The sequence below is a fragment of the Anomaloglossus baeobatrachus genome, chromosome 7 (genome assembly GCF_048569485.1).
Source record: "Anomaloglossus baeobatrachus isolate aAnoBae1 chromosome 7, aAnoBae1.hap1, whole genome shotgun sequence".
In the NCBI taxonomy this organism is placed as follows: Eukaryota; Metazoa; Chordata; class Amphibia; order Anura; family Aromobatidae; genus Anomaloglossus; species Anomaloglossus baeobatrachus.
The window spans coordinates 106,136,448-106,151,269 of NC_134359.1; the positions used below are offsets into that span (position 1 = coordinate 106,136,448).

Sequence of the window (14,822 nt, forward strand, 5' to 3'; positions counted from 1 at the left end):
GTTTGAACAATGTCCAAGTTACCTTTTTTTGTCAGTTTTTTTTGTGTTGTTTCAATAAATAGAAAGAAAATAAAAAGATGTTTAACAAAACATGTGTAATTGTAATAATTTTCAGGGAGAAATACTTAATTTCCTGGAACAATTTTAAGGGTGCCAACACTTTTGGCCACAGCCGTATTTGTCATCATAGAAGATACCTCACCTGCAGCTCCTGCCATGTGCTCATCCACACTCAAAAGGAGCTCCCATGCAGCTGGCTGAATATCCCCATACATTTCCTCTGTCAAGATGGGGGCTGCCTTGATCAACAAAGAGAGAGGAGCAGGAGACAAGCTCATAACCTAAAATACATAAAGAGAGCAAGTTATCAATTAATTTGGTCAGAAATCATTGTGTATGATCAAAACTGCACTAAAAAAATCAGTGCTTGAGCCATAGTCATCAAAATAAAAATGATGTTCAGATTTAAAATGATGGTCAGTTTGGATGGGCATTGTCTGCAAAGCATGAAGCATGTGCAAACTTCTAATGCCAGTCCCAATAGGGCGCCATGTGCCACCAGATAGTCTTGAAGTGGTAGAAGCCTTTTGCAGTTAGCTCACGGGCTAAAAATTCGGCTGCATTGCTGCTCATAGAATGACTTGAAACAGATAGAGTATGTGTTATCTTTTACTTGGAAATGGATATATATGCATTTCAGGTTCTAACTGACAAATTCATCAGGATGCTAGAGGCTCAACTCCACCGTTTTTTTTATTTCAAGCTGTAGTGGTGCTTTAAATCTAAATCTCCTGGCCCCTATCTTATACTTACCCTCATCTTTTTTTGGTACCACTCCAGTCTCGTTACACCATTTTTTGACCTTCACTTCTGTCAGAAGTTACGTCACAAGCATTCAATGCACGTCTATGAGAGCAAGAATGAGGTTCCCATAGACTACATGTATTGAATTGTAATAGCCGACTTACTCCATGAAACACTGGAACAGCCAACAGGTCACAAATCGCAGTAGACTGACCGGAAATGCGGTGATAGAAGATGAAGACATGAAGAGCGTGAGTATGACACATGGGTCAAGAGACTTAAATTTATAGTATCACTCCAGCAGGGAAATAAAAAAAAACACTGGAGTGTGGCGTTAAAAGATCCTGATGAAAGTTCGGTCTGAACCTGAAAAGTTTTAGATAACCATTTTCCAATTAAAGATAATTGTTTATATCTGTCACGCTCCCGTTCCGACAGCGCCGCCCACCACCGGTCGCTCCGCCCTCTGGGGTCCCCGCTCCCCACCGAGCTCGCTCTCCTGCTACCTCATCCATACCTTTTCCCCGTCGGTCCCGACGCTGCGCCGCACTCTCACTGCAGCCACCTGCTTTTCAGCTTTCTGCCTCTCCTCCTGTGGGTTCAGCTCTGACTTCCGGGTTGCGGGCTTCACACATGTACTCTAGAGGGCGCGCGCATGCACTCACCTAGGCCTAAAGGGCCAGCACAGCTGTTCGGGATCTGACTACTAATTAGCCTCGGGTATTTAAGACTTCCTATTTCCCTTGTTCAACGCGTTCTTGTAGCTTGCCTCTTGTACCAGTTGTTCTGGCCCCTCTATGCCATGTGCTTGGAGTAACTCTTTCTCTGCTTACAGATCCTGAGAACCTTCCTGAGCACTCTTCCCAGCCTGATCTCTTTAACCTTCACCAGTCTCCGATTCTGGACTTCAGCCTGATCTCGTTAACCTGCACCAGTCTTTGGTTCTGGACTTCAGCCTGATCCCCTTAACCTGTACCTGGCCCAGATCTCATCCTGTATTCACCACAGACTCTATAAGATGCTATCCTGCGAATCCTGCTGTTCCCGGGTTCCATGCATCTAGGCCTTCTGGGGTTACGCCGACAGTCCCTGTATAGGGGTTCGCTTTAGGTGGCGCCACAGGGGAGTCCAGTGCGCGGTCCAGTGGGTCCACTCCCAGGACTATCGTTACAATATCTCTGCCTCGTATCTCAACTCCTACTACTTTTGAACTTCCAGATGGACCCACAATGTCTTTATTTATAAGTCTTTATGGTCCCGCTATAGGGTATCAGTGGACTCTGTAATTATAATTCTGGGCAATTTTATGTACTTCAGAGCCGTCCTCTTGGACGAGGAGTTTCTGCAGAATATGCTGTTGTAAATTATAAGTGATTCCTCCTGTTCAGTTTATTACTAATAGCTGTGATAGTATACACAAGAAAACAATGTACCTGGTGTCTTATATACTTCAGCATACCGCTGTCCTTCTTCCCCTCCAAGTTTGCTTCTGCCACCCTCTTCTTCAGAGATGGTGTTCGAAGGCAGGATTTGTCAGAGCACTATGTAAGGAGAGCACACAGATACCTTTCTACAATATTCAAGCAGTATATTTTATCACCTGTAATTTCAGACATGTAAAATGCCAAATATTTTTTTTACTGACGTGTTCATCTATGACTGCAACGCCGCTTGCGATTGTTTGTGTAATTCTCACTTTCTGTTGACAACCACTGTATATATCTACTGCTTATTCTACTAAAAATTTGCATATGATAAATTTGGACACTACAATGTTTGTATCAGAAAAAGTCGTAGTATAGCTTTAAGGCCTAATTAATACATCTCTACATAAAAACACTGAAAAATAGTTTATCAGTGTTTAGTCAGTTTGTACATGTCACTTAGTTTACTGTATGCAGTAGTTGTGAAGCAATTAGTTTTTACATGTAGCATGTAGCAGAGCTTAGAAAACGAACTCCACCCACATCACAGCTCTCTGCCTACATTGTCTATTGACAGTGTGCTGCCTATCAGAAGAGGCAGTGTGATTGGAAAACTTGGTACAAAGTAGTTAGTTACAGCCTTGTACTAATGTCCTAGTTATAAAACCTTCATTGTAAGTTAACAACTGCAGCCTGATAAGTGACACATCGCTGAATTCAGTGTTTAAACCCATACAATATGCTATCCTCAGGTTACATAGCAAAATCCTGCTGACAGATTACCTTTAACAACACTTTACTTATTGTATTCATATTACTTATGATATAAATTGATATTTCAACCAGCTATTGTACTCATAGGCCGGAGTCACACTTGCAAGAGACTCGTGCGAGTCTCGCATTGCATCACTCGGCACGGGTGTACACTTTCCTGAAAGGAGCGGGTCGGCTGCATGTATTTCTATGCAGCTGAGATGCTCCTGTCTGGAGAGTGTGCGGTCGTGCTGGGTGATGCGGGACTCGCGCGAGTCTCTCACAAGTGTGACTCCGGCCTTATTCTAACAATTTATAAAAGCTTCAATGGAATAAACAAACCTCTTTTACTTTTTTGCCTCTAAGACTGGTGCCAATACCCAAGTTGTCCTCCTTGAGTGAATCCACAGTATCTCCATAGAGCAACTTAATGGCTCTTACCAACCGAGCACATGATCGGCTGTGGTGTAGGTAGCAGTGTGGGTGGCAGTAATCCACATGGGTGCAAATAAAGCTTTGTTGGTTGCACAGCAGGATCATAACCTGGTAATATTAAATAATATGGAAATTAATATTGATTTTCTCAAATGTTTTTGTCACATTTCCTTTTTCATCTCTCTTTGCCCAATTTTGCCTATCTCAGCGATTACGAGGCTCCCAATTTGAAGGTAACTGGGGAAGGATTGAAAACAGTTGTTTTTGTAGTGAGAAGCTTGCTTATGTTTTTTTTCTTTGTACTATGTTAAAAACAAATGAGGGAATGGGGCCTGCAAAAGATGAGAAAACATGAAAATTCCCACATTGTATTTAAACATAATCAGGAACATGTCCCCCAATTAGGAAACACATCAGTGGTTCATGTTAAAATTTAATTTTTATTACATGCAATTAAAATACATATTAAAAAACAGAGATATCTCTGTTTTTTAATATGTATTTTAATTGAATGAAATAAAAATTAAATTTTAACATGAACCACTGATGTGTTTCCTAATTGGGGGACAAGTTCCTGAGTTGATCTAAGTTATGTTTGAGTGGCATGAACAAATGATCAGGTGGTTGTTGATTAAATATATTTACACATAATGTAGCATTTTTCTGAACCTCATGATACGTTAGACTACTTACATGCAACCAAGACATATTACGGTGGTAGCTCTCTTCCGCGCCAATGTTGCTTCCATCAGGCTCAATACTAGGCTCACTAGCGCTCCATGGGCTCCCTTCTTCTCAAAAACAAACATTAAACAATCCATAAGCCATTAAGCCTCCAAACATTTAATAAGTCTTGAATGTTCTCCTAAAGGCCCAGCCATGCACAGATGGTTTCACGACAGAGCGACACAACACATTAACCAAACTCCCACCCCCCTACTGATCACTAGCTGGGAGTGGCAAAGACAAGCACATCTATTGGCACATGTCCCCTTTAATCAGGGGGATGGGACAAAAATGGAGAACAAATTCCCTGCATCTCAAAGATGCTGCAAACCATACAATTGATCTGCAAAAATCTATGCTGAAGATTTGTTCTAAAAAACTGCAGACTTCGGAAAAAATCTTCTAATATTGTGTAAATTTGTTTGGACATTACTACGTATGGTGGTGGTTTAGTAGTTGTGTGGCCATGGAGGGGGTATATGGATGGTTTTAAAAGTCTTAAATACTAATATGCGCTCACAAAAGCAACACAATATGTATATATGGGTGTCTCCTACCCACTAGAAGGGTTCTCAGTCTGTATATTTAGACGTGATGCTAACAATTGCAAATGTAGGACTGTGTGTTCATCTATGGTCTAAAATCAGGTTTCATTTAATTAAATTATTATAAAAAAAATTATATTAACATAATCATAACTTTCTTCCTGCTCAAACATATCTAATCCACAATTAGTGATGATGGGTACTGGAACTTGTTTCGTCTTGACTAGATCTTAGTGGAGGTTTGTTATCCCCTAAATGCCATGACTCCCCTTCAAATTTCTTCTCTGAGTTACCTATGTCAGTAACAGTGTCCCTGCTTTGTGACAGCTGGATGTCATCATTCTCGGACCCTGAGTCCTGCCGGGTTAGTTTGGTGCTCTTTAGGCTGCCGGCCCGGCGAATGCTGGACAGGGAGCCCCCCTTCTTCACCCGAAAACTGCGTGTTCCTTTAATCTGGAGCAGGCGGGAGCCTCCTATCCTGATCTTCCTGCTGGGAGCTGCATTGAAAGAACACAAGAGGAATTTTTTCCCTCTTATCTGATTGTTTTAATACGATCTTTTTAGATTGTTTTTACTTCTTGCACATACCTATGATCTAATCTATCTTTATTGAGATGGCGAAAAAAAATTAACTGCATGACGCAAAGAAATGTATGTATAGTAATACGCACAATGTCTTTAGAAGAAATAAAAATGATAACAGACTATGAAGTACAGACGTGTACCAAAATGAGGAAAATTGTATAAATGGGTGACGCAATGTACTATATTGTGTATACAACTTATCCATTAACAGAAGTGTTTTTTTGTGTGTCATTGACCATTATTAATCTGAGCACTGATAGAGCTAATATCTGGAGTTGAAATGTATGGGTTTTTGGGGAACCTATTAAATCCCTAATTTTTTCAACTCTTTTTGCACTGGAATCATGGTTACATTACTCCAGGTTAATGCTAACAGCCTCTACTGACTGTACTGAACTATCTTGACAAGTAAAAACATGGGACCAGTTGCATTTGCCAGATTCCATAACAGGTTTATCAGATCATTAGTGGGAAAAAATGCATGGTGCAGTGTAAACAGATACATTAAGAATATATTTTTCTTAAAATGTGGTGGTTTCTATTGTTCAGATTTTAAGCAAATTGACAATTTACAATCAAAATTATTCCACTCCCAGTGTTAGGTTTATTATCATAATTTCTGCTGCTTATAGTAAACCAATTAAACAAGACAATTTAATTACATTTACACAACTAATATAACAAGTGGTTTACAGAATTCAACACAACTTGCTGCTGAAATAATCAATCCTTTGAAGATAAGTCTCCTTAGTACTTGTAGAATACCCTTTGTCTATTACGACTTGCTGCAAACATCATGCACCTTAAGGCCACGTAAGAAACATCGCTTACGTGGCCAAGCAACATCGCTAGCAACATCGCTGCTGAGGCACAACTTGCTAGCGATGTCGCTGTGTGTGACATCCAGCAACAACCTGGCCCCTGCTGTGAGGTCGCTGGTTGTTGCTGAATGTCCTGGGCCATTTTTTAGTTGTTGCTCTCCCGCTGTGAAGCGCACATCACTGTGTGTGACAGCGACAGCAACAACTAAATGTGCAGTGAGCAGGAGCCGGCTTCTGCGGATGCTGGTAATCAATGTAAATATCAGATAACCAAGAAGCCCTTTCCTTGGTTACCCGATATTTCCCTTAGTTACCAGCGTCCGCCGCTCTCACACTGCCAGTGCCGGCTCCCTGCACACATAGCCAGACTACACACCGGGTAATTAACCCGATGTGTACTCTGGCTAAGAGTGCACGGAGCCAGTGCTAAGCGGTGTGCGCTGGTAACCAAGGTAAATATCGGGTTGGTTACCCGATATTTACCTTAGTTACCAAGCGCAGCATCGCTTCCATGCGTCGCTGCTGGCTGGGGGCTGGTCACTGGTTGCTGGTGAGATCTGCCTGTTTGACAGCTCACTAGCAACCCGTGTGGCGACGCTCCAGCGATCCCTGCCAGGTCAGGTTGCTGGTGGAATCACTGGAGCGTCGCTTAGTGTGACGGTACCTTTACTCAGCATTCATGAGGAATCTTAGCCAATTTGTCATGGGCAATGGCCTCCCGTTTACTGATTTTCTTGAGTTGCGTGCAGCATTTGCCTTCTTCATATCTCATCAAAGATTTTACTAATTAAAATTAGATGACTTTGACAGCACTCCAGGATCTTCAAGGACTTAACCAAAGCCTTGGTAGATTTTGAAGTATGCGTAGAATCATTGACCTGTTGGAAGGTCCAATGATATTCAAGCTTTAGCATAACATATTCCCCTAAGATTTCCTCATACTTGAAAGAATCCATCTTGCCCACCAAACAGGTTTATAATGCCAGAAGATACAAAAAAAGACAGTTTGCACTCTGATAATGCTAAAGTATGGAAACCATGAATGTGTGAACATGGACCTGCATTACTGCTAAGGAAAATCTAAGAAAAATGAGATATTTAGCATATATATTTATATATGCTAAATATCTAATTTTTCTTAGATTTTCTGCCCAGTTGCCACGTCACGGCATATCTCGTAACTGGGTACCTACACTATTCTGAAGCCTCTCTCTGGGTTAAAAACCTCCTGTGTATGGACAGATACCCATAGCATAATAGAAGCATAATGGCCTCAGAGCATCACCAAGCCACCACCATGCATCACTGGAGGCATGGTATTCTTTTTAGCATATACTTCATTCTTCTTTCTGAAGACACACACATTTTAGTGAACTGAAGGCAATGCCCATGTGGAAATGGGTTAAGAATCCTCATCAGTAATACTGCCAGAAGCTGGTGTCTGGCTATGCATCAGGTTTGCACCAGGTCATAACAGTCAAACAGTGCTGCACTAACTACTATTAATGCTTGAAGTGATCATGAACAGCATGAATGATTCTGAGTCTGCAGCAGTAATTAAAAGTGACATTTTATGTTGATTTGGGGAAAAACACTTGTTATATTACAATGTACTTGTGTTAGATATTTAAATTGTTGTTATATGATTGGTTTATTACAAAAGCAGAAAATTTGGAAATTTTTTGCTTAGAATCCTAATTTGCAATGGGGGAAGAATAATTTTGATGGTAACTAAATAGTTATTACACATAAATTTACAGATCTATTATAAAATATACTATAGGCACTTGCCAAAATGGCAATCATGGGCCATGTGTAGAAAACACAAATCCAGCATAACTTCTGAAAAGCAGTATAATTCTGAACAGTTACCTTCCTCCACAAAGGAACAGCAACAGTAACAAAAAAGAGGATAGGCAAAATTAATCTCACATTATCCCTTTTTCCAGAATGGATGGAAAGAGATCATCAATCTGATGATAAACCACAGATGTCGCTATATACAACATCATGTTTACTATCAGGTTAAACCTTAAAGAGAACCTGTCGGCAGGATTTTGTCATATAAAGTAAATAAATGGCAATAATGACGCTGTGTTATACTGATTAAATTGATACCTTTGGAGAAGAAATCAGCTCTGTGGTTCTTCTGTAATCAATATTTGACGTTTGCTACTAATTAGGTCTTCTCCTCCCTGTCTGTGATCCCCCGGCCCCTCTGCCTGCCTCTGATCTGTGAATGACAGGTCACTGCTGAGATTTCAAACAGAGGAGGCAGGACATTCATACATTGGAGGCAGGCAGATTGGACGGGGATCACATAAAGGGAGAAGGCCCAGTGTACAGTCCGGCCCCTGTGCACCGAAATCTAATTGGAAAAAAACGTCAAATGATAATTAAAGAACAACAAAGAGGATTTCTTTATTACCATAGGTACCAATTTAATGAGTATTACAGGGCCATTATAGTCAAGGTTTTACTTTACAGTACAAATTTGTGCTGACGGGTTCTTTTTAAGTATCAAAAGTTGGCATGAGTGTGTCCTGAAACTCTAGCCTTGGAAATAAAAAGAAATTGCCCCACCAATGTATGTTGCTTTTTATGGCTAATTGAGAGAAAGATAACATGCCAACTTGAAGTGGACCTAAATATTAATGGTGTAAGTGTGATCCTACAGTTTTGCAATATATTTTAAATGTTTTACATTTTGGTTCATGCATAAATATTATTATAAACTTTATTCATATACTTGATATTTATAGGTGTTTAAATACCAATGTTACTATTATTTTTCAAGATTTTCCTGATGCTAACTGAACTTCTATGGGCACAAAACATTTATATTACATTTCTGTAGGTCTGCATCAGGTAAAGCATTTGAATTGGTTCTCCTTCTTTATAAATTATACACAAACATGTACAGTATATCACATTGCTGTTTATACCATCACTATCCTTCCACCAAACTCACATGTACCATTCTAATAGAAAGATCAATTTATAGAACGAAAGCTGGAGGTCGGAGAACATTATTGCTTGTTTGACTGTTTTAGCAATTATTTATATAAATTATATTTTGTATGATCATCATAATTAAAGAGCGTCTGTCAATAACTTGCTACGTTTGTGTGTTTAATTATCAGAAATCTCACACTTTTTTTGTTGTGACTGCAACTGACCAATAGAATCGAAACAATAACTTCTAACCAAAGGAATTAATTAAGAGCATTCCCTGATGATGTGACGTATGAAACGCGCGTCAGAGCGCGAGACATGCAGAAAACACTGGCACGCACAGGTATTGAAAAGTCATTATTTCTTCTATCTTGTAGGTTAATTTTGGACACTGGTCCTTTGATATATACCTCATATATGGGTAAAAAGTGCAATATTGAATCCTGTGTTATTTATCCCCTAAATAATGTGTATAAAAAGTGCAATACTGATTCCTGTAATTTGTCCCCTAAATATGTGTACTAATATAAATGTATGAATTATATTGTATTATTAAAAAAGTTATTAAATGATTGTTTATAGCATAGTTACACACTGATAATTTATTGTTATTGATTTGAGAAATTTTGAAAGGGTAGTATATTGTGACTTTTTATAGAATGATATTGATAACGTGATAATTTTATACTTATTTACTGAATTCTATTGAAGGGGTTTTTTTTCAATTAATAATAATTTTTACATCTATTTAAGTCACTTGTACATTATTAACAAAAGTTAGGGGTTATCTATTTATTTATTTTTCTTACCGGGGTTTTGCGTCCTTTATTGTATAGGTAGACACTCTGTCAAAATAGATTAGTAAATGAATATTTTGTATTTTTTAATTTTGTCATGTAAATAGAAATTTAGTTTTAATCATTGAAGTTGTGTAATATTAATTCCTTTGTTTATAAGGTATTGTTTTGATTCTATTATTTTGTGTATTTAAAGCCACACTTTGGAATAATACAATAATTGCCTGAAGCACTATCCTTCATATAACTAACATTATAAACCTCATTAATTACAACTGTTTCTCCAAAATTACATCTTATAAATATTTAGTAGCCTTTCTATCTATGAAAATACCCATAGGCATGAGATAAAAATTAAACCTACCATAGGCCTCATATTGTGAGCACATTCTACTGTAATAGGATGCCAACACATATCTCATATCTGCAGCAAAGACATTTTTCTCCTAATTAATCAGAGCTAAAAAGGCAAATTCTTGTTGGCTAAAAGATCTGGCATGGGACGTCAGTAAACCTCAGTGTCTTCCTGTTTGTTGGAACACAAGGTTGCCTATAGTTATCGTTTGCTGTGGGGAAAGAAGACCCCCACAAGAGCTTAGAAGAGGTGCAGTTTGAGACATGTCTGCTCTACTGACTGCAGATGGATGACGAGCTGGAGCACAGCAGAACTGAGTGTTTACCAGACACTTCTAGTAGCTCTCTTCTCATAGTGCTGCCAGCTCTGACAATCATAAGCATGGTATCCACATACATGGAAAAAAAAGCACACGCCCCACAATTGCTTAGAACATGCTCTGTCTGATACATAATGACTAGGGATGATCGAATACCTCAAATATTCGGCTTCTAGAATATTTGCTGAATAGTAGGTCGCCGCTATTCAACTATTCACGAATATTCAATGCACAATGCAAGTCTATGGGAAACCCGAATAACAACTATTCGGAACTATTCGGGCTTCCCATAGACTTACATTGTGCATCAAATATTCGCATAGCGGCAACCTATTCGTTGGATCGTCGCGAAGCCGAACATTTTAGGTGTTCGATCATCCCTAATAATGACACAGTCTGCTTTCGTCACTGCAAAGTGATTACATGTGCTGGAGCACAGCAGATCAGAGTGTGATTAACCAATGACGTCATATGTCATGTCCCTGCCTTTAATGTGGGCTCGCACCGCGAGCCCGCAACTTTCTCTACACAGGACAGCTGACTTAATCAACCATCATGATCCTTTACCAGCTGCAGGCAGATCAGAGATCAGTTTTACTCTATAATGAACATGATTGATAAAATAAAACATTGTGGAATTGCACTTTTTTTGCAATTTCACCTCACTTGGAATTTTTTTACCATCTTCCAGTACACTACATGGTAAAATGAATAGCGTTAATCAAAAGTACAACTCGTCCTACAAAAACAAGCTTTCATACGACTATATTGACAGAAAAGTAAAAAAGTTATGCCTCATGAAAGAAAGGGAGGAAAAAAACGAAAGAATAAAAACTAAAAATGGCGAGAAGGAGTTATTAGCTTTTAAGTTTCATCTCAAGCTGTCAGTGTGAAGGGGCAGTACAGCAGAGTTGGCAGCACTACACTTGCTTTTCCAATGCTGTGTATTTTGTCCACCACGTTTTACTTTGCTCATGTGTAGAGATGAGCGAACCTGAGGTTCGATGTTCAAGGTTCAGGTTTGGAAACCGACTTCCAAAAAAACCCAAAGTTTAGGTTCGAAGTTCGAATGAGTTACGAGTACAAACTACTCAAGCAAGCAGTGCTGTCCTTGGGTATGAGTGATGCTCAGCCCTGTGAGAGATGCTTACACCGGGGTAAAAAAACAGAAAAAAATATAAAAAATGTGAAAAACTGCACATAAACTCAGTGTTGTCACCACTCACAGCTGCAGGTAAGTCAGTCTCTGCCTGCAGCTGCAGTGTGTGGTCATTTTCAGTGCCCACCTGCTGCAATTGCAGGATTTAGCACAGCCAAAATTATCGTGGGACCTCGTGTGGATTATGTCGGACCTGGGGGTTTTGGGGTTAATAAAGGGGTGAAAGAGGGCGCTTTATTTTGTATTTTATTTCAAATAAAGGATTTTTTTGGGTGTTTGTATTTATTTAGTTTCACTTACAGACACCTAAAATTACTAATCTAGGGCTTAGTGACATGTGTGAGCTGTCATTAACTCCTTATATTACCCTGATTGCCAGCACACCAGGGCAATCGGGATAAACCGGGCAAAGTGCTGGAATTGTTGTATCTAATGGATGCGACAATTCTGAGTGGCTACAGACTGCTATTTTTAGGCTGGGAGGCCCAATACCCATGAGTCTCCCCAGCCTGAGAATACCAGCACCCCAGCTGTCGGGCTTTATCATGGCTGGGTATCAAAATTTGGGTGGGGACTGCAAACCAGTTTTTATAATTATTTATTTAAAAAAATTAAAAAAAAATCCACATGGAGTAGCTCTTTTTTGATAGACAGCCAAGATAAGCACACAGCTGGGAGCTGCAGCCTGTAGCCATAATCTTTATCTGTGCTGGGTATCATAATATGGGGGGACCCTATGTCAATTTATTTATTTATTTATTTTTTACACAAGACAGCAGACAGCATGTGTTATTCCAAGCAGTCAGACATGCTGTCACACAGGCTGGGGGCATGGTCTGTCTGCAACCAATCACAGACGCCGGGATTGCTAGTTGCGGGGGAAGCAGTGAATATGTATGACGTTTAATGAGCAGCCCACGAAGTAGTGTTAAAGCCTTGTGGGAGACTCGGTAAGTATCACGCTGCTGCTTATCGATATTTTCTTTCTGTGTCCTTTTTTTCATTATCCAGATGGTCGGAGTTCCCTGAAAACTCTGTGCCCGGGGTTGGTGCACAGACACTAGGCATCCTGCACATTTCCCAAATTTTTCAGTTTGGGTTCGCCCATCACTACTGATAACCACACACATAATAATAATAATAATAATAATAATAATAATAATAATAATAATAAAAATAACAGACTCATTCACAAATTTCCTGAAATTAGTAACACTGAATATAAGACTTACTGGCAGATGCTCTTTAAAGAATATATGATATACAAAAATCTTCTATATGAAAAACTACCTTATATTCACAAAGACAAACACATCGATTTGTAGAAATTAAGGTTTACACCGTATGATAGAGCTTTCTGTTGGGGTAATTGTTGTGATTAGGACATGAAATTTCTACTATTTTTCTCTCAACATAAGGATGTTTTATGTAGTGTATTTTACATACATTATTAGAATAAAATAGCATGTATAAGACAAGGAAACAAATTACACTGATGCTGCAATTATTGATGGAAGGAGTTTGATGAAAAAGACAGGTACCAATGCAGTATAAACTTTACATGTAATTATCAGCTGATTAGTAATCTTTCTGGACCCTGTTTTACAAAAATGACATAAGGTTCAAAAAATGTACAGAATCAGCCTCTATCACACGTATTGCAATAAGATATACAAACATTAAAATAATATATAAAAATATATATAAAAAATAAAATAAAAGACATCACTCACCTAAAATGGACAAAAAAGTGGCACAAAACATATTTTTATGCACTGGACGTACTCTGACCTCCGCTCAAATCTCATTTATTAGCAATTAATGATAAACACAAGATTGTTTATAATGGTTGACAAAACAAAAACTTTAGACAGTTCACTTTTAAATACATTGTATTTGGAGGCCAGAGAGGTTGGCAATGATGTTAGCCAATTTTACAAGCAATGGAATCTGTGAGAAGCTGTTTTTCTTCATAACAGAAATTTTAACACCAATAAAATACAAAGTAAAGGTCATGTGTACAACTATAGCACAATTCTACATAGCTAAACACTAGTATTGGAGTATATATTAGCATTGACCAATGTTTACACTACAGTAATAAATAGAAACTTTTCAATAGTTAAAGGGGTGTCCTCTTCTGGGACAGCTCCTTCTAAATCTCTATATTTGACCTAAACAAAATAACACTTATACTCACCTTCATTGCAAGCGCAGTTCCAGCGGAACTGCCACTCCTGGGGATTGCATGACACTGTTATGTCACACAATGCCTGTGGCCAATCAGCGCTGGCTTTGTGCTGAAAACACATTTGAAAAGTTGTTCACTTAACTAAGCCCAACATATGTTGGATAATGGACATATCTCCAGGACACATTAACTAACTGAATGAAGGAACAGCAGGACCTTTAGATATGGCTGTGTCTGGTTCTGCGGTTTCATATACCCAGCTGTACCAGGCACAGAAACACTTATGATGGATGTTGTTGTGCCAAGAACAACAAAAAAGAACACCATCGCCCCTTTATTCTGTGTTTTTCTGAGATCCTGTGGGCTGTATCATACACTGTGGTCATCTGTATGGCTGGATAACTAACCAAAACTTAAAAAAGAAACCCTTTAAAGGGAATCTGTCACCAGGATTTTGCAATGTAAGCTTAGGACAGCATGCTGCAAGGGTTAAAAAAGTAAAGATAACTGTGTTTCTCTTACCTGAGTCCAAGCTATTGTTTACCTATTCTAAATGGTTTATTGCTCTGTGATTAATAGTGGTGTGACTCAGTGCCCCTTGCAGAGAAGTCCCTGCACCCCCTGATATGATTGACAACTCATAGTCAATACACAATGTCTATTGAGAGCCTGGTGTGGGCGAGGACAGCTCCCAGTGTTGCAACACTCAATTCTGAGATAAAGGCAGAACAGCTGCACACAGTGATCTAAGATAAACATGGTTAGTTTCAGAATCTCTTTGCCTACATGTTGCACTGAAATGAAGTAGTAAAAACCTGGTGACAAATTCCCAAATCATATTGAAGCACCAATTAAATTACTCCAATGGCTTCGATAAGAAAAATGCATTACTGTCAGTCCATCTGCAAGTCTTCATAACATAATTACCCCTTGTACAAAGATTTTTTTTTTTA

The 14,822-nt window shown here is 38.9% G+C and overlaps 1 protein-coding gene across 10 annotated transcripts in view; it reads right to left on the minus strand.

Moving 5' to 3' along the window:
• Positions 1-14,822, minus strand: part of UNC80 (unc-80 subunit of NALCN channel complex) — a 288,351-nt gene that overhangs the window by 115,073 nt on the left and 158,456 nt on the right. For all 10 annotated transcript variants that reach the window (XM_075317556.1, XM_075317555.1, XM_075317548.1 and 7 more), the window contains 5 exons: positions 4,981-5,184; positions 4,110-4,207; positions 3,324-3,524; positions 2,238-2,345; positions 203-341 (listed from right to left, as the gene is read on the minus strand). In XM_075317556.1, coding sequence (XP_075173671.1) covers positions 203-341; positions 2,238-2,345; positions 3,324-3,524; positions 4,110-4,207; positions 4,981-5,184 — 750 coding nt within the window. The remainder of the gene's footprint in view (positions 1-202; positions 342-2,237; positions 2,346-3,323; positions 3,525-4,109; positions 4,208-4,980; positions 5,185-14,822) is intronic.